At 39.7% G+C, this 25,423-nt stretch overlaps 1 protein-coding gene across 2 annotated transcripts in view; it reads right to left on the reverse strand.

Annotated features, from left to right (window-relative positions):
- LOC106083305 (Krueppel-like factor luna) overlaps positions 1 to 24,782 on the reverse strand; it is a 432,045-nt gene extending 407,263 nt beyond the window's left edge. The window contains exons 1-2 of one of the 2 annotated variants that reach the window (XM_059368425.1): positions 24,218 to 24,782; positions 14,970 to 15,722 (exon numbers count right to left, since the gene is read on the reverse strand). In XM_059368425.1, the coding sequence (XP_059224408.1) occupies positions 14,970 to 14,981 (12 nt within the window). In that variant the 5' untranslated portion in view covers positions 14,982 to 15,722; positions 24,218 to 24,782. Of the gene's footprint in view, positions 1 to 14,969; positions 15,723 to 24,217 lie in introns of those variants that run through there. The other variant, XM_059368426.1, reaches the window with a different exon arrangement.
- Positions 24,783 to 25,423: the final 641 nt, after the last annotated feature.

The following is a 25,423-nucleotide window of genomic DNA, read 5'->3' on the forward strand; positions in this document are numbered from 1 at the left end:
CTTGCTGGCCAATATGCAAGCAGGTACTCTCATCGTTTTGCAGCCCGATGTTCATGCAAGTAAATTATTTTGTAATGAGTCTGAGACTGACTTGTATGGGACAGCCCACCAAAACGGTTGCGAAATGTTTAAATCTTCGAAACATGGGGCTGCCGTATTGATTGGGAGGATGACATGCTAAAAGCATTACAAGCGTTCCCGTTCTTTATATGGGAGTACCATTCTTTGGATACAAGATCTTCATTAGCCTAAATCAACAGTTTGTTGTACTTTTGGATAAACTAAGGAAAATCATCCAAGACGAAGCCAGAGTTTTGCAAATTTCAATACATCATTTGGGTTTAGCTTATCGTATGGTATTAGGCAAACTTCTCAAACCCATTTTTTTTCAACATCTAATAAATTTAGTGCAAATGTACAAATGATTATTTTAATATTTATGGTAAAAAATGCAAATTTTGCCCATGAACATTCCACTAAGGAACAGGGGTAAACTTTGCATATATCAATGAGTGCAGTCCGATTCAAGTTTAAGCTCAATGATGAGGGGCCTTCTTTTTATAGCCGAGTCCGAACGGCGTGCCGTAGTGCGACACCTCTTTGGAGAGAAGTTTTACATGGCATAGTACCTCACAAATGTTGCCAGCATTAGAAGGGGAAAACCACCGCTGAAAATTTTTTCTGATGGTCTCGCCAGGATTCGAACCCTGGCGTTCAGCGTCATAGGCGGACATGCTAACATCTGCGCTACGGTGGCCTCCAATGGTAAAGTTCGAAAAACGGTTAAGCGCTCGTATTACCGAAATTGTGAAAGCATGAATTAACACCGACGGGTTTCTATCATGCCCAACATTGATCTAATGAAATCGTAAAGGTTTGACTTAAATTGTCCAAAGTTATCCGCAGAATCCAAATATAAACGCGAAAAATCCATAACCGATTAAATACAAATTCGAAGAGTTGTGTAAAATTGAGAACCGTGGCCCGAAAAAATACCAAAGTTAACCACTTTCCAGAAAACTCTTCAATAGGACAAAAGCCTCAACGGCACCAAACGATTGTTTATAAGGCTGAACTAAGCAAATACAAGGGAAGCTGGTAAAGTCTCATAACAAATCTTTTGTGGAGTTCTGCAGCTCCGTGGGGATACGTCCGATGAAGATACACCAGAACTACTGCTGGTTGCACATTTCCCGAGGAACTCCTGGCGCCAAAGGATGTTTTCATTGATATGCATTTGACGGAGGCTGTTGGAGAACGTGGTGTCTTAGTCAAAAATCCGTTGTGCGTTAAAAAGCTTCGACTCCTTTAAATCCCCAGGACCTGATAATGCATCTTCATTGGAATGCTGTGGCCGATAGACTGGTTGCTTGACTTATGGTGATATACTCGTATATACATGTGGAATGCAGAGACATAAACGTCATTTTTATTCCAATAGCAGAAAAACCTTAACACAAGAAGGCGAAAGACTTTCGTCCTAATAGTCTGGCATACTTCATGCTAAAGGCTCTAGGGAGGTTGATAGAAAAAATTTTAGCGCAAAGATTCTTGGAGATCATCTATCTCGACAACAGCATGCATACAGTAAGAGCAAGCGAACTGAAACAGCCCTTCACAACCGAGTCGGCTATATACACCCAAAAAAATAAAACGTTAGAGACGTTTTACGACAAACAAAATACTCCTATCACAAAGTTGTTCTTTCATTGTAACCGTGCAACGTTTCTCTTCAACATATCAAACATTAGCCATAAACGTAGCATTATTGAACGTAACTAACTTTGTCTATTTTAAACCTTTTAGAAGCTTTGTTTACGGTAAAAAATCTTCCTTTTGTTGTAAAACCAAAAAGTCAAAGCGCCATAAAGTCTTTTAGTGCTTTGATAGCCGCAAACGATTATTCGTGTACTGGACCAAAAATTATTCTCTTGTGCGTATCCTACTAGAGCGAAAGGGTGAGTGTTTGGACATATAGACCAGTGGTTGGCAAAAATACTCACTCTATTGAACATTACTTTGTACGTACACAAGAAAATAATCCCAAGCAGACCCATAGGCTAGCAAATATTTACAAATGTGTTTTCGTCACTGGTATAGACACATTCTCACGCACAATATTTTTTCCCTTTTTGTTTTTACTGAGCAAAGAGCGGTCAAAGAGAGTGCCGAAGGAGAAAACGAGAAAATAAAAACTTATAAACTTTCGGTACAAAAATGCTGGTATGTCCAATGAGAAAATCATAAGAACATCATACAAATGGCTGCCAAGTACAAGAAAACAAAACAAGAAGTTCTAAGGCACATAGCATACCAAATACAGCAGATCCTAATACAAAACCATAATAGAGTTGTGCGAAAATGGGAAGCTGTTTAAATATAATTGTGTATCATAACAACGAAATAAATCCAAATAAACTATGAAGGAGTTTGAATTATCAACTGAGATCTACTAATCATTCGTAAAATTTAAGTTTGAATTTTGTTACAACATTAAATTGAACTTGGCATCCTTTTCAATATGCACAATCCAATTTTAACGTTTGAAGTTGAATTAATTTATAAATAAACGAGAGTCAAGAGAAAATCCTTCCTGCCAAATTTCTAGAGAATTGGTAAACAAAATACCATTTTATTGCAATATTACTGCAAATCGGACAAATATATATATGGGAGCTATATCTAAATCTGAAACAATTTTGACAAAACACTATGTAAGTTGTGGTAGAGGTCGAGGAAAGCGTTGTGCAATATTTTGGCAAGATGGGTCAATAACTGCGCTTGTAGTGGCTCTAGGAGTTGAAATCGGGCGATATATATTTGAGAGCTATATCTAAATCTGAACCGATCTCCATGAAATTCACCAGTAATGTCGAGAGTCGTAAAAAATACTTCCTGCCAAATTTCGGGAGAATCTGTTAACAAATGACCATTTGGTTGCATTATTACTGAAAATCTAAGGAACATATATACGGGAGCGATATCCAGATCTGAACCGATTTTTTTCAAATTCAGTAGGCTTCGTCTCTAGGGCGAAAAGCATGCCTGCACCAAATTTTAAGACGATCTGATGAAAACTGCGACCTGTACTTTGTACACAAATTAACAAGGACAGACAGACAGAATGACAGACCGACATTGCTAAATCGAATCAGAAAGTGTTTCTGAGTCAATCGGTATACTTATCAGTGGGTCTGTCTCCTTTCATTTTGGGTGTTACAAACAAATTCACAAAGTTATAATACCCGGTACCACAGTAGTGGTGTGGGTTTAAAAAAAAATAGCTAAACACCGAATAACATGTTCCATATATCAAAAAGTCGGAGGCCACCGTAGCGCAGATGTTAGCATGTCCGCCTATGACGCTGAACGCCTGGGTTCGAATCCTGGCGAGACCATCAGAAATAATTTTCAGCGGTGGTTTTCCCCTCCTATGGCAACATTTGTGAGGTACTATGCCATGTAAAACTTCTCTCCAAAGAGGTGTCGCACTGCGTCACGCCGTTCGGACTCGACTATAAAAAGGAGGCCCCTTATCATTGAGCTTAAACTTGAATCGCACTGCACTCATTGATATGTGAGAAGTTTGCCCCTGTTCCTTAGTGGAATGTTCATGGGAAAAATTTGCAAATATTGGGTTGCCCAAAAAGTAATTGCGGATTTTTTAAAAGAAAGTAAATGCATTTTAAATAAAACTTAGAATGAACTTTAATCAAATATACTTTTTTTACACTTTGTTTCTAAAGCGAGCTAAAAGTAACAGCTGATAACTGACAGAAGAAAGAATGCAATTACAGAGTCACAAGCTGTGAAAAAATTTGTCAACGCCGACTATATGAAAAAATCCGCAATTACTTTTTGGGCAACCAATATATCAAAAAGTAGCCTCGAAAAAGAAAATCTAAGTTAGGAATTCTGTGCTAGTTACAAAAACCCTTAATTGTTTTCCATGCTACTCCTCTAAGTTGGTTCATGTCTGGTATTGTGTCTCCGTGCCGGTATCTGTTAGACGCGAAAGCCAGGAAATAACAAAGGAAATGCTCCAACGTCTCATCATCTTCCCCGCATGCCCTACACATGCTATCACTTGACGCACCAATTTTACTTAAGTGAGCACGTAGTCCTATGTGTCCCGTTGTGATTCCAATACCTATACTGACCTCCTCCTTACATCCTTTCAGTAATAGTCTCGTCTTCTCACGATCTGGATCGCCCCATAGGATTTTCGGCGTCCTACCGACCGTTTCGCTGTTCCACAGGGTTGCATGCGCATTCATCGCCCACGCCCTCATCTCGGCCACGGTCGGCGTGGACGCGAAAGGCTTCGGGTTCACCAAGTTTATTGACGGCAGTCCTCTAGCCATTACCGTCAAACCTTTATATTTGTCACAAATTCTTGCAAGAATTTTTCGCAAAAACATGTACTTTTATGATAACAAAGCCCTAAGTTTTTCAGAAAAGAAGTTTACTTGGCGAAAATGTTCTTTATATTAAACGCATTATGATTGGCTTATGAAAACAACTGGAAAGCGGCCATCGGCGGTCACAGCTGCCCATGTCATCACTTTAGATGAAAATTACTTAAGGCGGCAGATTGTTAACGTAAGTTAACGAATTAGAAAAAGGTTCTCGTCAATGAACACGATTCTCAGAAATTCAATCAAGAGAAGCAATCCTTTGCTCTTTCGAGTATAACTGTTTTTGCTTTGGTGTAAGATCCTGTGCCTTTAAGAAGAGAAGTTAAAAGGCGAAATCCTCTACGGCGTGGATTTCAATGAGTTAGAATCGCCACTCACTGAACCATTTTAGGTCTTACTGTAGTTTGTTTTGGTCCACCATGGCGTTTGGCAACTCCACCTGTATCATTATAACGATTTATAGTGATACATGAATTTTTGTTCACATTGAGGTGTGGGTTCGCCAACAATAACCGTTTTTGGTTTTTTTTTAGCCAAATATAACACAATCACACTATTACGCTTGAACTCTATCAAGAATTACTATGATTTTAAATAAACTCAGAAGAAAATGTTCTTGGTGACTTGTAAACAACATAATGGTCTGTCAATAAAACAAATATATGTAGCTGTCATTTCTAGTTAAAAAAAATATATGAGGGAGGTACGTAAAGTACCTAAGAAACAAACACAACAAATTTGAGAAAATTTTGCTTAATTTCTCAACATAATAACCACCAACAACAAATTCCACCTCATCCTTACTAGCTTGATCGTCATCTCATTTTAATTCGATACAGCCATGTCCGTCCGTCTGTCCGTCCGTCCATCTGTCTGTAGAAAGCACGCTAACTTTCGCAGGAGTAAAGCAAGCCGCCTGAAATTTTGAACAAATTCTTTTTATAGGTGTAGGTCGGTTGCGAATATAAATGGGCCAAATCGGTCCATGTTTTGATATAGCTGCCATATAAACCAATCTTGGGTCTTGACTTCTTGAGCCTCTAGAGGGCGCAATTCTTGTCCGATTTGACTGAAATTTTTCACGTAGTGTTTTGGTATCACTTCCAATAACTGTGGTAAGTATGATTCAAATCAGTTAATAATCTGGTCTGGCTGTCATATAAACCGATCTTTGATCTTGACTTCTTGAGCCAATAGAGCGCGCAATTCTCATCCGATTTGGTTGAAATTTTGCATGAGATGTTTTGTTACGACTTTCAATAACTGTACTAAGTATGGCGCAATTCGGTACATAACCTGATATAGCTGCCATATAAACCGATCTGGGATCTTGACTTCTTGAGCCAATAGATCGCGCAATTCTCATCCGATTTGGGAGAAATTTTGTACAGCGGCTTCTCTCATGACCTTCAACATACGAGTCTAATATGGACTGAATTGATCAATAGATTGATACAGCTCCCATATAAACCGATCTCCCGATTTAGCTTCTTGAGCCTTGAGCTTCAAGGCGCAATTCTTATCCAAATGAACTGAAATATTACATAATGACTTCTATAGTGTTCAGCATTTATTTATGGTCCGAATCGGACTATAACTTGATAAAGCTCCAATAACATAACAGTTATTATTCAATATTCTTTGTTTGCCTAGAAAGAGATGGCACGCATAGAACTCGACAAATGCGATCCATGGTGGAGGGTATATAAGATTCGGCTCGGCCGAACTTAGCACGCTCTTACTTGTTCCATACTACAACCGCCAACAGCGTTCCTAATTTTAGGAACGCTCTCGTAGCTGTTTGAACTTGCTAACACTTCGTGGCAGCTACCCTGTATTGTAGCCAAGTTATGGTATGTGGGTCCAGCATGAAAATAGATCACTTGATTCCGTTCAAAATAATTTTAACCATTTAGTATTTAAGCTGATCTGAACAAATATTTTGAGGTACTATCAACTTCGGAGTATGAAATATACGAGTATGTACAATTTTCGTTCCTTTCAATTTAAACACTTTGTCTGTGTTAGTGGTAGCTTCATTACGAACCTATTTGTCTAGTGGTTGACTTTAAGTGAAACTTTAAAACGTAAATGCAGTAACCGCAAACAACTGGCACCGTAAGCAATGAAACTTAGAGAGAAAAAAAAACCGTCAACTTATCTGACTGCTGGTGTTTGCAAGCTCTGCATCATAGGGACAAGAGTGCGGTTAACAGCCACGGCTTATAAGGGCATTTTTTTTTGTTGTCGTTAAGGGTCTTTCTGGCCCATACTTTCGATTGTCGTTGTAGTGAAATAGCTCAGATTGTTAATGCTTTATTTCGTTAAAAACAAAGTCCATGTGTGTCAATGCTGCCATAGACAACATTAGCAACAGCAGCAACTGGCAGCATTTAGTACAAACAATTGCTACCATATGGTTGGTGAAACCTTTTTTATTATGTATTTAAAGCCAACTCTTAGCTTCAGGGTATACCAAGATTGTTAATCATTTTTTTAGCTACACTGGTGGCACTTGCAAAAGGAGAACCCGTAAAACGTTGATGCAAGAGTGCCACAATACAAATATGATATTCCAATACCCTTGACGAAATAATTGTGAAATAATTCCTTATAATTTATTGTAACAATCAACGAAATCCACAAAATTTTTTAATTTGGCAATTTGTGCTCGATTTCAAGGAATATGGAATTGCTTATCATTACAACGTTGATATTTCAAGCCAACGTATTAGCACTAATTGTTGTAAAATATTCATCATGCGCTCATTTGCACTTACATTTAAGAACAAAAACACGGCCGTCGCACAAAGGCGCAGAAAGTGGTCTTTAGGATCACATTGAGATGTAGGTCGTTGGGGATGCAAATTGGCTATATCGGTTTAGATTTATTTGCAATGCCACAGGAAGTATCCTAATATTAACCGATTTGACCCATTTGCGTCTCCAACGACCAACATACATCTCAATATGATCCTTAAGACAACTTTTCTCTCATTTCATTTCTCTTTCGAGACGAGCTTAATGATCGCAGTTTTCTTTGTAATGGAAAAGTAAAGCCAAAAGATACCACAACACCAACCATGGTTTGAGCGAAAGATTTTCGTCCTATTAGTCTGTCATCCTTTATGCTGAAGACTCTTGAGAGGTTGATAGAGACATATCTTAGGGCAAAGATCCCTGGATATCGCCTGTCGCGATAAAGGCAAATCCACTGAAACAACCCTTCACGACTTAGTCGGCTACATAGAGGGTTCTCTCGCTGTCAAGGAATACATAGTGGTAGCATTTCTCGACAATGAAGGTGCTTTCAATGATGTAAAGCCGACGTCAATCATGAAGGAGTTGGTGTGTCTAGGCATCAACTCTACCGTAAGAAAGTTTATTAATAATTTACTAAAAGATGTATTGTGGCAGGCTTGGGATCTGTGGATCATAAAGATGGGTCTTCCTCAAGAAAGTGTATTGTCTCCTCTACTTTGGAATATAGCCATTAACAATATACAATATTATTTTCTCTGTAAGAAAAAGGCGTAAAAGTGGTCGCGTATGCTGATGACGTGGCAACTGCTGTTAGGAGAAAGTTTCCCAGCACTCTAAGAGATATACTTCAGGAAGCTCTACATGCAACAGCAAAGTGGGCTACCGAAAGTGGTGTGGGTATAAATCCGTGCAAGACAGAAGTAGTTCTTTTCAGCAGGAGATACAAGTTGCCTACAGTGGAACCTATCTCCTTGGGTGAAGAGAATGTGCCTTTTACAGAAAGCGCAAAATACCTGGGTGTTTTGCTGGACAGGCAATTGAACTACAAATCCAATATTTTGTGCATGACAGCCGCACTGAGGACGACACCATCTGATGCACTGAATTTAATGGTACATCTAATGCCTCTGGACATTGTAGCTAGACAAATTGCAGCGACCACTGCGGTGAGGCTAAAAAAATTATTGTACCACTACTCCTGATAGAACCGATAGAGATAGATAGATCTAGAACTGGTCATATCGATGAGTCTACCCGACCCCTGCAGTGTGTATCAAGCATATATCCTTGCAATTAACGAAGTGGTGGAATGACTAAGATATAATGTCATTACGACGATTTGCATAAACGTCTTCTCAGAGAGCCAGGCAGCCATTAAAACCCTGGAGAACGTATTTGTGAACACAAAAACTGCCCTCGACTTACGCAGATCTCTCAACGAGATGGCTGAACAGTTCAAAATGCACCTGTTCTGGGTGCCGGCCCACAGAGATATCCCAGGGAATTCTAAAGCAGACGAGCTTGCAAGACTAGGAACTACCCTACACACTCCAGGGACACTGCCATCTGTGGGTTTGCCTCTAGCGACATGTAAGCTAATTTTTCAGGACCACGCCCGAAGGGCAACTAATGATAGATGGTCACAAAGAGGGAGTTGTGAGCATTCCAAAATTATGTGGCCTCTTCTAGACTTGAAGAGGTCTACTGCGTTGCTCTCAGTGACTAGAACGGACGTCTCAGTCATTGTAGCCGCCATGACAGGTCACGGTCTAATCAGAAAACATGCTGACAGGCGGAAGGTTGCCAACAAAAACTTTAGCAGAAGCTCTGAGGACATCGAGGAAGAAGAGATTATAGAACACCTTCTGTGTGTGTGTCCCGCACTAGCAGTTAGAAGGAGTTCCACTTTAGGTTCTAATTTCTTTGAGAACCTGTCTGATTTAGCGGATGTGAACATTCGCAAGTTATTGGGCTTTTTAACGCGATCTGGATCTGTTCCTGTGGTATCACAATGGACGAAAACGTCTAATTGAGTCTGATGGCAGACTGCCACTAAAACCTAACCTAACCATGGTGTGACGCGTTTCGACATCTGGGTTAAGGAGGTCGTCATCAGATACCTTTTGGTGTGAAGGCTTCAAGGACCGTACGTTGGTAAGTTGTGCTTCTATCGAATTCGTTGTGATAACGCCTTTGTGATGGATGTACGACAAATTCGACAACGCATGTGCTTTCTGTTTTTTCTCCAATGCATGTGTTTGTGTTGTTGTATGGATTTTGTGTCCACCAACTACAAATAATTATGTATTTATGTGGTATAAACATGTCTCTGTGCATCTTTCAGAAGTTGTATTGATATCTCCGAACGCTAGATATCGGCAATTTTCCGCCAATTCTAAAAATCTGAGTTCAAATTTTGTAATTCAAAAGTCTGAAATACAATATTTTGTTGACAATGTATCGAACTATCAGTCGAAGAGCGCTATATTTGAATACCTTTCTTTAAACAAATGTTCTGTCTGCACTGTTGTGATTGCACTGTTGGACAATTTCAGGGTTATGATCTGGGGGAGGGAAATTCAATGTTTGGATGATGTAGAGCAAAACCTTTAAACGCATTGGAGTTTTAAGGAGAACATCCCTTTATTTTAACGCTTAACCAACCCCAACGGTATACTATATAGTGCGATGTATAGGAGAAAAATCCAAGATAGGTACACCGATTTGAGTATATTTATGTTTGAACTCTAGAAGTAATCCAAAATTTAAATCTTATTTAGAGTAAAGTACCTAAAGAGAACGCCCAATAACAAAACTCCGAAACTGTCATATAGACCAACATGAGCATAACATGCGGTTTACACACAAGGTAGTTGGAAACAGAGAAAGAATTTGTATACAAAAACATAATAAGTTACGAGTAAATGTCGAACTGCGTCGACTATATAATACCCTACACCCATCCTATAATAATATTTGGGCGATATAAATTCTGCTTGTATTTGAGGAGTTCGCTGGTTTATCATGCTATCCACAATGCGTTCCATGGTTTTACATCCTTTTTACTCAATATACTGGAACGTATTGTATTGGATACCATGATAAATAAGTAGGGCATTTGGTGAACTAATCAAATACAAACGGCATTCCTATGTGAAGAGAAAGTCGGTGGTGACTGCCCAGCACGAGGTTTTTCATCCTTCGATGCCACGACGTACACATTTGCGGTTTGTACTGATAAAACGATTTCGATATCTGACAAGGTCAAATACTTAGGAGTGATCTTGGATAGGAAACTGAATTGAAAATATCATTTACAGGAGTAAACCGAGAAGGCTCACAGATGTTTGGCACTATATATATTGGCCGTAGCACTGTAAGTGATATGATTGATTAAAAGCTCTAAACTTTTGGCGCTTAGTGTAGTTTTCTATATCCACCACCGAAGGATGGGGGTATATTCAATTTGTCATTCCGTTTGCAACACATCGAAATATCCATTTCCGACCCTATAAAGTATATATATTCTTGATCGTCGTAAAAATCTAAGACGATCTAGCTATGTCTGTCTGCTGAAATCACGCTACAGTCTTTAAAAATAGATATATTGAGTAGAAACTTTGCACAGATTCTTTTTTTTTTTTTTTTGTCCATTCGCAGGTTGAATTCGAAGATGGGCTCTATCGGACTATATATTGTTATAGCCCCATACAGACCCGTCTGCCGATTCAAGGTCTTAGGCATATAAACGCCACGTTTATTATCAAATTTTGCTGAAATTTGGGAAAGTAAGTTGTCTTCTTCAATTTGGCCCGGTCGAGATTTGGATATAGCCGCCATATAGACTGATCTCTCGATTTAAGGTCTTGGGCAAATAAAAGATGATCGAGAAGAGAAGATCGGCCTATATTGGATATAGCTGCCAAAACCACCAATACTTTGTTATACAAAATTGAACAGTGATTTGCATTTTTTGGACCAACCAATGTTTATGACGAATTTGATCCAAATCCGACCATATTTCGATATAGCTGCTATGATATAGAGGTGGTTAACATAAATACCAGAAATCCAATGCTCGGCCCGGCCGAACTTAATGTCTCTTTATACTTGTTTTTGTTTTTCTAATATTTTTTGATTGAATATAGACTATGCGACAATAAAAATCAAAACAAAACAAGTAAGAGCGTGATAAGTTCGGCCGGGCCGATTCTTATATACCCTCCACCATGGCTCGCATTTGTCGAGTTCTTTGCGCGGTACCTCTTTTTAGGCAAACAAAGAATATTAAATAAGGACTATTATGTTATTGGAGCTTTATCAAGTTAAAATCCTATTTGGACCATATATGAATTGAATGCTGAACATTGTAGAAGTCATTGTGTAATATTTCATTGCATTTGGATAAGAATTGCGCCTTGTAGGGGCTCAAAAACAAAATGTGTACGTCTTGGCATCGAAGGATTCTTCTATTTTATGCACAACATCGTGCAGGGCAGTCCCCACCGACCTTCCCCTGACATAGGCATGCTTTTTGTATTTAAGCAGATCACCGAATGTCTTATTCTTTATCATGGTATACTCAATGCGTTCCATGGTTTTGAGTGGAAAGGACGTAAGCCTTAAAGACCTGTAGGCCTTTGTTGTCGCATAACTTGCCTCGCCGGACTTGGGTATAAACACCACGCTTGCCTCCTGCCAGGCTTTCGGAATATACGCAAGTCCTAGGCACGCTGTGAAAATAGTTGCATGATAAGGCGCCAGATAGTCGGCCTCCATTTGTAGTAACGCCGGAAATGTTCCATTAGATCCGGGTGCCTTAAATGGGTTAAAGCTCCTCAAGATTTCCTTGACTATAAATTCCGTTATGATAAGCCTTCGATAAGCCTTCCGGTGCCTCCGTTAGTCCCGCCGTATCCTGTGGAAAAATGGGTTTTCATCAAAAGCCTCAACATTTCTTCCGTTGTTATTGTCGTCAATGTCTTCTTTGCTTGGAAAATCTAAAGTCCCCTTCTGAGTAGTTTTGGGCAGTTGGGCTTCATGAAGCTTATCAGATTAGGCGATGGCCGTGCTATTCCACACCTAATGTAGCGGTGGTCTGAGGAGGAATGCTCCATGGAGACACTCCAATCCTGAACCTCATCGATTAGATTTACCGAACATATTGTGACATCTAAAACCTCCTCCGTAATCCTATTAACAAAGGTAGCCGTGTTACCAATATTAAGTGTCATTATGTCGTTAGTACTCAAGAATTCTGCTAGAGCTTGGCCCCGCTTATTAATGTTGGTACTGCCCCAAGAAATGTGGTGAGAGTTCGCATCGCACTCTATTAGTACCTCATTTTCTGTCTGTTTTGCCACTGTTTTCGCACCAATCAATGTAGAATTAATATTTAAGGTTAGTGGAATGTTAGAGATCTACAGAGATCTACAGAACAAGTTAGAAATGGAGCTTTGGGACGCTAGATCGCTCATTTTGCCGTAGCAGTCCACGAAACTACTAAGCCCTGAGTGAATATTGGTGTAATCACATTTCTGACTCTCCAGAAATGTGATAACACCAATATTCACTTGCACCTCAGTTGTTTGGTGGACTGCGACGGTGAAAAATGCAACGTTAGGATAATTCAGGGAGCATGTTGTCTTGGCATAGGCGGTCGATGAGGACCTCGCCGATATCTTGAACCATCTCTGGCCCTGGAGACGGTTCAAGATATCCGATCCATAGACATACAAATTAAGTGTGAGACAGCCACTGCGGCTATGAGACTTAAGACGATGGGAAAATGGATAGAGGATAGGAGCAGGTCACACCATCGCGGTATAGACGAGGCGACGATAGGAAACCTGGAAGTAATGAAAGAGATTTAAAATAGTATACCTGAAACGATACTTGAGGTCTAGCGCGATGCCCTGGAAGTAATGGAAGAGATTTCCAATCGGATACCTGAAACGATACATGAGGTCTAGAGCGATGCCCTGCTGCCAGCGTTACGGTCTGGAATTGAAGAAAATATGTGCAGAGTTGGCCTGGGGATCTACCCAGGGACTAAGATCTGCTTCCGAATGTTTGACCACAATAGGGTCCTATATTCTGAGATCTGAGAGATCACGGAATGCATGAAGTGGTGAGTGTTAACGCGGGGACGTAAAGTTTAAACATCTTTACGTACGGTAAACTGGTCTTGGTCAGTTTGTTTACTTAAAAAGGCTGTTTATATGTTGCGCCAGTCTAGTGTATTAAACCTAAAAGTTACTAAACTATGTTACAATACCACAGTAATAGTGTAGGGTATAAAAGAAACATTTATGGCGCTTGGTCTACTAATTTTGACCACAAATTCGAATCTATATCAAAGTCATATGTTGTAAATTTGTTTTTTTTTTTAATTTTACATTTCTTGTAAAGAAACATAAATTTTGAATAATTTCGATGTCATTAGGAATTTATGAAGTTTCATAAAAATCGTAAACATTTCTGGAAATCGAGGATCAGGCGTTAGTGTATCAACACGAAAATTCAGGAAGGCTTAGCTTAAAACCAATAAGTAAGAGCGTGCTAAGTTCGGCCGGGCCGAATCTTATATACCCTCTACCATGGATTGCATTTATTGAGTTCTATGCGCGGTATCTCTTTTTAGGCAAACAAAGAATATTGAATAAGAATTGTTATGCTATTGGAGCAATTTCAAGTTATAGTCCGATTCGGACCATAAATGAATGCTGAACATTGTAGAAGTCATGGTGTAATATTTCAGTTCATTCGGATAAGAATTACGCATTGTAGGGGCTCAAGAAGCAAAATCGGTAGATCGGTTTAAACGGGAGCTGTATCAAGCTATTGATCAATTCAGACCATATTAGATACGTATGTTGAAGGTTATGAGAGAAGCCGTTGTACAAAATTTCTGCCAAATCAGATGACAATTGCGCCCTCTAGAGGCTCAAGAAGTCAAGATCCCAAAATGGTTTATGTGGCAGCTATATCAGGTTATGTACCGATTTGCGCCAAACATAGCACAGTTGTTGGAAGTGATACCAAAACACTACGTGCAAGATTTCAGTCATATCGGACGAGAATTTGGCCCTCTAGAGGCTTAAGAATTCAAGACCCAAGATCGGTTTCTATGGCAGCTATATCAATTTGGCCCATTTACAATCCCAACCGACCTACACTAATAAAATGTATTTGTGCAAAATTTCAAGCGGCTATCTTCACTGCTTCGAAAGTTGGCGTGTTTTTGACAGACAGACGGACGGACGCACGGACAGAATGACGGACATATCTAGATCGACTTAAAATGACATGACAATCGAGAATATATATACTCTATGGGGTCTCAGACGCATATTTCGACGAAATTAGTATACCCCCATCCTATGGTGGAGGGTATAAAAACAAATCACTAATGAAATAATGTTGCACTATCTAAGGACTTGACCAAACAGAAATACTATTACCTAATTTCGATTAAAACGGAGTCTAATGAGGTGTTATCAAGAAATTAGGTCACATGCTAAAGACAGGTATCACTTAAATTGAAATATTTCAAATTAGAAGTTTTTCCCACCTATTTCACCTTCGGTTGATGATGTAAGTCGTATTTCAATGTTTTCCAGTAAAAGGGGAAGAACAAATAGAACTTTTCCTATGGTCAAAGGGCTCATAAAATTCGTTGCCTACCATAGATATGTGATTCCTTTTGGGTTTTTTCATGTTATTTACCAAAAGTCTAAAGAAATAAATTTTTGGTTTCGTTTTTTTTTTGTTTTTTTTTTAACTTACCATGAAAACCATTAAATTGTAAAACTGCTTACAAAATAATGATTGCTGCCGCCTGTTGCCCGATTTCAATGAGCAGTTGTTGCACTGATTTTGATGAAGACAATTGAAGATTTGGTCTGTTGCTTGTTTGTGTTGTTGCTGTGGCTGTTTGTCTTTGTTGTATTTAGTGGTAATTGCAGTGACAATAAAGCGACGGCAACGACTACAACTGTTGCAAAAAATGTTGTTGGCAATTCTTTAGTGACTGTTGTAATTGTTGTTGGCGGTACTGGTGGTGATGGTGGTGCTGGCCAAAAATTGCAGTACTGCATGCTACTCTGCCACTCTACCCAGAGGCTAGAGCGTATAGCTTGGTTCAGTCTACAATTCCACAATGTTATCACTGGTGTTGCAGTTGTTGCATTGCATTTGGTGCAATGACAACTGTTGAACGGGGAACACTTTCCTCACTGGCGGATGATGATGGTTACTCGGGCTGATGTTGTTGCCCCAACTTGGATTTCATTTTTTTCCTAATTTCTTTTCTGTTTGAGAAAAAAAATGCAGCTATTGTTGTTCACTTATGTTGCAAGACACCCCGAAATTTATAACAGTTGCACTTTTTCGTTAAATCGTTGCTGTTGCTTTTGTTTCTGGTGGTGCAACGACTTCAATGAGCACTTTTGTTCAGCTCCGCAAAAAGCAGAAAGAAATCACGCAGCGAAATGGACGGACACTCAGTCGCCGAAAAAAGGCACAGACACACAAAAATAGCTATAAAAGAAAATCCATCAAAAATTGTGCAAGTTTAAATCATTTTTCAAACATAACATATGATACGTATGCACATATGCCCGTACGTTTGTATGTTTGTCTATTTGTAATAATGCTAGCCGTTGTAAGCTAGCACTCAAGCTGCTGCTGTCGTTACAACGGAAAATATGCGCCGTTTGTTGCTGGGATGGCACGGTGCAGCGCGGCGGCGTTTACAATGCGTGACGATGTTCAAGTAGGGCGGCAACTGGGGTAGGCGGCGGCGCTCAACTGTTTTTCTTTTACGAAATAACAACAATTCTTTAATATGGTTTATGTTTTTTAGTGTAGCGACTGTAGTCATTTTTTTTTCCTTGGCCAGCTATTCTTTTTCTCGCTGCAAGAGGTCTTCGCGCAGGCGCGTCGCGTCGTCTTCGAACCCATAAACTTAAAATTTATGAAGCAGAAAGCTTACGCGCTAGTTGTGTTGTATGCAACGCGTTGTGCCAACTTCCCAATTTAGTTTTAGTCTTAGGTCTCAGGCTTAAGAAACGGCAAAAATTTCCAAGTTTTTTTGCTTATGCCTAATGCTATAAAACACACACATACACACACACCCACACATAAAAATAGCTGCAAAACTCTATGCCCTATACCATCAGTAGAGTAGGTTGGCCATAGGCTTTGTTACATCAGCACAATAGAAACTTCCTTTGGCATGTTAGGCCCGGTATGCAGCTCAAACGAAATTTTCGGTAGCAAGCACATGGTGACAAAACACTATACATTCGTTTGGCCACACTTATTTGCTGATAAAGTATGCATATTAATGCATTATTCTATTTACGCGAAAAAATAAAGCGTTTGGGACACTTTTATGAAAAAACAAAATACTTTTACTACGAAGTTTGTATTTTATTCTAACATATCAAACCTAAGCCATAATCGTAGCATTATTGAACGTAACTGCAAATTTGCAAATTTTGGACATGAACATTCCATTAAAGAACCGGAACAAAATTCTTACATATCATTGAGTGCAATTCGATGCAAGTTTAAGTCCAATACTAAGGAGCCTCCTTTTTATAGCCTAGTCCGAACGGCGTACCGCAGTGCTACACCTCTTTCGAGGAGAAGTTTTTACATGACATAATACCTCACAAATGTCTCCACCACTAGGAGGGGATAACCACTGATGAAAATTTTTTCTTATGTTCTCGCCAGGATTCGAACCCAAGCGTTCAGCGTCATAGGCGGGCTAACCTCTGCGCTACGGTGGCCTCCATTGAATGTAACTAACTTTGTTTATTGTAAACCGTTTAGTAGCATCGCCTACGGTTAAAGGACCTTTATATTGTTGTAAAACCAAAAACTCTTTATTTGTGTTTGTTTCTCTTTCGAGACGAGCTCAATGATCGGAGATTTTCTTGGCAAATGGAAAAGGAAAGCCAGAGATCGCAACACACACCAACCACTATGGAACGCGTTTCGTCTTTGGCAAGAAGACTTTTCAATCATATTAGTTGGGACGGCTTTAAGGGCCGTACGTTTCTATGTTGCATTTGTATCGATATTATTGCGAAAACGCCTCTATGACACAAATACCACATTAACCACGCTCTACAAATCTGTCTATTAGCTGTACTTTTCCCAATACATGTGTTTTCTTTTTAATTGCAAAAGTGCTTCGATAGCCGCAAACGATTATTCGTCTACCGGACCAATAATTATTCCCTGGTGTCTCTCCTACTAGTGAGAGTGAGTTTTTAAGTATATAGACCAGGGGTGGCAAAAATACTCACACCATTGCACATTACATTGTATGTACAAAATAAAATAATCTCAAGCAAGCCAATGGGCTTGCACTTACTAGCAATTGTGTGCTCGTCACTGGTAGAGACTTTCTCACACACATAATATTTTTCCTTTTTTTTTGACTAAGTAAAAAGCAGTCAGAATTTTTTAAATTAAATTCAGAAAGTGACAATTTTAAAGTTTCGCTTAAGGTACCAAAATTCTGATACGTCCAAAGAGAAAAATCATTAAACCAACGAATAAATGGCTACCAGGTATAAGAAAATACTACAAGAATTTCTAAGGCACTTACATTGTTTGGTAATATTTACACGAAAAAGAAATATCTGTTCCAAAGTAGGTATTTAAATATGCGAAAACAACAACACCAACAAGTAGAAACGTGCTAAGTTCGGCCGGGCCGAATCTTATACACCCTCCACCATGGATCGCATTTGTCGAGTTCTTTTCCCGGCATCTCTTCTAGGCAAAAAAGGATATAAGAAAAGATTTGCTCTGATATTAGAGCGATATCAAGATATGGTCCGGTTCGGACCACAATTAAATTATATGTCAGCCAATTAAAATAAGAATTGCGCCCTTGGGAGGCTTAAGACGTAAAATAGAGAGATCGATTTATATGGGAGCTGTATCAGGCTATAGACCGATTCAGACCATTACAAACGCGTATGTTGACGGTCATGAGAAGATCTGTCGTACTAAATTTCAGGCGAATCGGATAATAATTGCGCCCTCTAGAGGCTCAAGAAGTAAAGATCCCAGATCGGTTTATAAGGCAGGTTATGAACCGATTTGAACCTTATTTGGCACATTTGTTGAAAGTCATAATAAAATACGTCATGCAAAATTTCATTCCAATCGGATAAGAATTGCGTCCTCTAGAGGCTCAAGAAGTCAAGACCCAAGATCGGTTTATATGCCAGCTATATCAAAACGTGGACCGATATGGTCCATTTACAATCCCAACCGACCTACACTAATAACAAGTATTTGTGCAAAATTTCAAGCGGCTAGCTTTACTCCTTCAAAAGTTAGTGTGCTTTCGACAGACAGACGGATGGACATTGCTAGATCCATATAAAGTGCCACGACGATCAAGAATATATATACTTTATGGGGTCTCAGACGAATATTTCGAGTAGTTACAAACAGAATGGCGAACTTAGTATGGGGGTATAGTAATTTCGTCATTCCTATGGTGAAAGGTATAATAAGTAATTTTTATACCCTGCACCTTAAGATGGGATTATTATATATTCTGGATGGCCATGACAATATATGTCGATCAAGCCTCTCAAGCGCTAACTTCCGAAGGAGTAAAGCTTGGCGCTTGAAATTTTTCACAAATATTTCTTATAAGTGTATGACGGTTGGGATTATAAATGGCCCATTTTGACCATCAAACCGATCTTGGATCATGACTTCTTGAGACTCTAGAGGGCGCAATTCATATCCAATTTGGCATAAATTTTGCATGAAGTGTTTTGTTATAACTTCCAACAGCTGTGTTAAGTATGGTTCAAATCGGTACCTAACCTGATATAGCTGCCATATAAACCAATCTGGGATATTGACTTCATAAGCCACAAGAGGGCGCAATTCTTATACGATTTGACTGAAATTTTGTACAAAAACTTCTCCCATAACCTACAACATACGTGTCCAATACGGTTTGAATTGATCTATAGCCTGATACATCTCCCATATAAATGGATCCCCCGATTATGCTTCTTTAATGCCTACAAGGCGCAATTCTTACTCCAAAGGGCTGAAATATTACACAAGGTCTCCCACTATGGTCTTCAACACGCAATTAATTTATGATCCGAATCAGACTATAACTTTATATAGCTCGAATAGCATAACAATTCTTAACCATTATTCTTTGTTTGCCTAAAAAGAGATACCGTGCAAAGAACTCGACACGAACGGGTGAAGATGTTGTTTTTGTGGGATAGAATCTATGTACAACAACTCGTATAGTGCGTTCCTCAAGAAAATTCGCTATAAATCGATAGAAGTCATTACCGACTCCAAAAGAGTTTAACTTTGATATAAGTGCGAAGTACCAGACTCTATCAAATGCTCTGGAGATATCCAGAGCCACGACTTGATTTCGCTGAACTGGTGGATAGAGCGGCTCCAGCGTTCCGACAAAAATGCCATAAGGTCACCCGTGGAGCAATTTTCGCGGAAACCATAATATCTGTCTCTGACAAAGCCATTGGACTCAAGATACTTCACAAGATGGTAGTGAACCATGCTTTCCACAATTTTGGAAGGCGCGGAGCAAATTGCAATTAGTCGGTGCTTCGTTGTTGTTCTCCTGGCCCTTCTTGGGTATCGGCTGAACGTTCGCAAGCTTCCAACACGGTGGGAATACTCCCGCACGGTAAGCAAGGATGAAAAGTTTGCGTAGTGGACAAGCAAGCGTCGAAAAATACTTACCTAGAGCAATTGTCGATATACCATCCCGTCCAGGGAATGTGTTGAAGTCGAGAAACGCGAGGACCCTTTTGGACCCTCGGAACTAACCGGTAGGGAACAATTAGCCGTGAACATTTCAGCCAGCAGGTAAGCCTTATCAACCGGGTCAGTGAATATTTGGTAATCCTTAACTTATCGATCTAGCCATGTCCGTCCGTTCGTCTGTCGAAATCACGATAGAGGTCGAAAGCTTAAGGCTAGCCGCTTGAAATTTTGTACAGATACTTATTATTGATGGAGGTCGTTGGGGATTGCAAATGGACCATATCAGTTCAGATTTAGATATAGCTCTCATATAAACCGGTCTCCCGATTTGACTTCTTGAGCCCATGTAAGCCCCAATTTTTGTCCGATTTGCCTGAAATTTTGCATGTAGTGTTTTGTTATGATTTCCAACAACTTTGTCAAGTACGGTCCAAATCGGTCGAGAACCTGATATAACTCTCATATAAACCGATCTGATGATTTGACATCTTGAGTCCTTACAAACCGCAATTTTTGTCCGATTTTGCATGCGGCGTTTTGTTATGACTTTCAGCAACTATGTCAAGTACGGTCCAAATCAGGCTTATTTGGACCGTACTTGGCTCCTATGTAAACCGGTCTCTCGAACATCCTTGTTCGGTTCCTAGAAGCTTTAATCTTTACTTTTTACTGGTTTGACAGAAGTTTGGTATGTAGAATAAAATTATGCCCTTCAACTAAATTTATATTGTATAAATTTTAAGCTTTAAGCAGAACCCATGGTGGTAGATTCCCAAGATTTGTCCCGTCCGAACTTTGAATGCATGGAGCATTATAAAGTAACAAGAAATCAAATTTTGAAAAACTTTCAACATGACATCGATCTTATGAAAATGCATACTATTCTTTTGGTTTTTTCTCTAGATAATATATTTGTTGTGTGGCGTGTAACTTTCATAATATTTGCCTATTTATACCCTACACCACCATTGTAGTACAGGGTATTAAAACTTTGTGCATTTTTTTGCAACGCTAAGACGAAGAAGAGCTAGAGCCATTGAAAAGTATAGCGATCGGCTTAGAATCACTTCCAGATTCCATTTAGTTATGTCAGTCTGTCTGTCTGTCCATGTATTTTTGTGATCAATGTACAGGTCGCATTTATTTTCCGATTCTCACGAAATTTTGCACATGTCACTTCTTTGGTCTAAGCACGAACGCTATTGATTTTAAAAAAATCGGTTCTGATTTAGATATAACTCCCATATATATCTTTCATCCGACATGGCCTTTTAAGGCTGTAACAGCCACAATTTTGGTCCGATCTTTACAAAATTAAAAATGTGGTACTTTATTTAACTTCTTCATATATGTGCAAAATTTCATCAAAATCGGTCCAGATATACCTCCCATATATATCTTTCATCCGATATGGCTTTTTAAGGCTGTAACAGCCACAATTTTGGTCCGATCCTTACAAAATTTAGTATGTGTGCAAAATTTCGCCAAAATCGCCACAGATTTAGATATAGTTTCAATATATATCTTTCATCCGATATGGAATTTTAAGTTTGTAGTAGTTCGATTTTTACAAAGATATGTAAGATATATATTTGCACTTGTTTTTATATCTAAAGACCAACATTGCTATAAAGCGGGAATTTTACAGAGATGCAGCCTTCTATTGGTGCAGAAGTCCTCTAGTAATTTTCATTGATCTGTTTAAGTACACGTCTAACAATAACTAGTTCATTTCAGATGTTAAAGGCGTTGTTTTTGTTTTGCACGACACTGTATATGGTCCATTTGTTATGCTCACGTATTCGCTTAAAAGTAGTAGGTAGGCTCGATCGTGTAGTGTATTATATAATCGGCTCTTCCCGACTTTTGGTTTTCCCTACTTACCACCATAGGATGGGAGGTATGACTAGATGTGTAGTCATTGCGTTTGTTGCACCTCATAAAGTAAATATATATATACTTGATCGTCTTGACTTAATTAGTCGATCTAGCCACACCCGTCCGTCCCCGTCTGGACCTACGATATCAGTCGTACGCGTTATGCTAGGCGCTCGAAATTTTGCACCGATACTTCTTTGTTATGTAGGTCGTTGGGGATTGTAAATGGGAAATATCAGTTCGGATTTGGATATAGCACCGCAATTGTTAATCTATTTGGCTGAAACTCTGAACACAGTTTTTTGTTGTAATTTCCTACATTAATGGTAGTTATAGTCCAAATTAGTCCCAATTAGCCTTTTACGGCCCCTAGAAGCTTTAACTTGTGCCTGATTTCGTAGAAACTTAGTATGTGAACATGGAATCCATGGACGTGGATTACCAAAATCAGGTACGGCCGAACTTAGCACGTTCTTACTTGTTTTATATTAATGACGCGTGTAAGAAAAAGTTTAATATATAACCTTAATTATTGACCTATCTACTTTACTTTAGCCTGATCCAGGGAGGGTGTGCTAGCCTTACAGCATAACTTCGTTTGGAGCCACAACTTGAGGCAGCTTTACTTTCATTTCATGTTTCTATTATCGAAGTTCACAATACTCGACCCCATAAGGTCGGTCGGCTCTTATTTGCACTTTTCGCTCGCTACATTTTCTACTCAGCAGTCGCATTTGTGGAAACAAAAACGGAAAATATTATTAAAGCAAAGCAGATTCTGCGGCATTTCAAGCAGAAATCTCTGTTGTTCAATTGTCTCTAATTGGCACCACCCGCGGAAAACCTAACGCAATACATCCGGCCAACAATGACTTGTTGCAAGACTACAACAACAAAAAATGCGTGAGAGTTGAATGTTCGCTTCTCCGCCCCAACACAGTGCTGCAGCATGGTGCAGTGCAATAATTTGATGCAGCTACAGCCAGGGCGCTGTACTGATGGCGAAGGCGATGTTGATGGCAATGTTGTAACATTCAAGTCCCGACAATTGGTGTGTCACACTGTCTTAGGTGCCATGCCCAAATGACAGCAAAATAAATAACCGAATGTTGACGAGAGAGAGAGAGAGGCGGTGGGGAAGAAGCAACCAGCAGCAGCAACAGCTATAACTGAAGAACACTGCTCCGCGGCACACACATCCGATGGATGTTTGTTGCAGCTTACACTGCCATGGTGGCGCGCAGTTGTAATGTTATTTATGGCAATTTAATTGGGCGACACTAGTGCGCGCATACACAATCACTGGCACTGGCACTGGCACTCAGGGTGGGGGCATTCGCGAACAGACGGACAAACTGCCGGTACAATGATGATACAATGCGAACACACCCTGTAGAGCGCAAAATCACTTGTTTTGTGCTGTGAGTCCAGGGCGCGAGCGCGCGCACTCCTTGATTTTGTTGCTGCTCGCGATGTTCGCTGAGTATGTCAGTTGTCAGGGTGTACGACATGTGATGCCACGGTGACGGCGTGCAAACATTCATCAACACACAACAACAGGGTAACACCTAAGCCGAGCATTTACACCTCTACACGTTTCCACACACACACACACATGCATATAACCATAGAAGCGACCATGGGAAGCTTGCCTACCTACCTACCAGCCAAAAGCAAGAAGATACGCTATACCTTGTTACTGTTGTTATTGTTCGTGACTACATTTGCTCCTTTGTCCGGGCATCGTTCTAGCTTTGAATGATTGTTGTTATTGTTTTTGTTTTCAACATCACGTCCCAGCAAGTTAACAGTAGCGTGGGCTAACCCAAAAACACCTAAGATTGGAAAACTCTTTCAGTTTGTCAATTTGGTGCATTTGAATATTAAATCAACATTTTATTATGTGGCTATAGTAAGCTTCTAAATTTAGCAACATACTCTTCACTTGATGGGTTTCGCCTTTTTTTGTATGCTCTTCACTTTAACCAGCTGATCGATTGATGAATGCACATCACTCGGCATTCATTTTTCATCGTTACATACGCCTCACTTACTCTCACGCACACTTGCTCGCCCTCTCACACTCTTCAATTTGACAGATAATCACCAATTAACGTGTTTACATTTCTTTCCTTATTGTTGTTTTGATTTCAACATCACAAGTTTTGGATGGTTGGTACATTCATCCATTTCGAGGCAGTTCACACAATTTAAACACGCAACACTTCGCACTTTACCACACCGCATACCGTGTCATGCCATGCCAACGCAATGCAACACTTGTTGCAGCGGGCCCAGAGGCGAGTCGATTTGCAACCGAAACAAAACAATAACAAAACCCCCTCACTCACATCACTTGTCGTCGTCGGGGAACCACAAATCAATGTAATAAGTCATCGGTGGTGGTTTGTTTTCCTTTTTGTATGTGCATCTTTTATTATTGTTGTTGCTTGTTTGTTTTTGCTTTTAGTTGTTGTTTTTTTTTTCGATTCGCTACAAACACATAACACACGACTTTTTTAGCAGAAAAAATTGCAACAAAAGGAGATAAACTCGCGCTTTCGCTTTATTCAATAATGATCTGTGGCCACTACGGTTTTTGATGCCTTATGCAAAGAAGCTTCTTTGGGCATACACCAACTCTAGTACACGCAAAATACTCAATGTCACACGCATTCACACATTGCTCTTTGGGCATGCGCCGTCGCCTCACACTCGACAACAATAACAACCGGCAAAAACAAACAAACGAGAATGCACCGCAACAATACCGAAACAGATACGCGAACAATATCCCCAAAGTAGCGACTCGAGACGACTGCAACACACGGAAGGAAAACGATGTTTAACAAAATAGCATTGATAAAGATGGGCTTCAACCAAATAACGAAAGTATAAAAGCACGACCGAAAAACTCAAAACAAACAAACAAAACGGCTCAAAAGAAAAACATAAAACGAAACGATGAAATTTAACCGCTTACACGTTTTGCCGCATCACGCGACAACTTGATACTGGGCTCGGGCAAGTGTCGCTGTTATTCGTTTAACCGCGCGCTGTGTGCTCAGTCAGCGACATAACATAGCAGACACATACCCACATTCTTACCACCCAACCAACCAACCAGCCATCTATGCTGTGCCCAACAAGACACCACCAACAACAGCAGTCGTTTAAGCAGCTGTTAAAACTCAACTTGAACTCCCCACCACAAATGTTAAAGAAGTCCAAGTGATGTTGTCGGAATTTATTTGGGTGTTTGTGTGTGTTCCTTTGTGAGCCCCACAATAAACGCTGGCATAGTTATTAAAGTGTGGCCAAGTTAGCGTTTTATTTTTCACAATAAAATTTACGGTTGATCATAAGATTAACGACGCACTGCGGGCCAAACGGCGAAAAAAATTCGAAATAAGTCCACAACTTTTTATCTGTTGATCTGAGCGGTAAACAATGTTGTGGACATTTGTAGAGGACAACACAGGATTTCGGGAAAATTACTTTTTTGGTCTATATTTTTAGTGCAGGGTAAGATACAGGATGTCCAAGTTGACCACTTC

Source organism: Stomoxys calcitrans, chromosome 5 (assembly GCF_963082655.1).
Source record: "Stomoxys calcitrans chromosome 5, idStoCalc2.1, whole genome shotgun sequence".
Taxonomy (NCBI): domain Eukaryota; kingdom Metazoa; phylum Arthropoda; class Insecta; order Diptera; family Muscidae; genus Stomoxys; species Stomoxys calcitrans.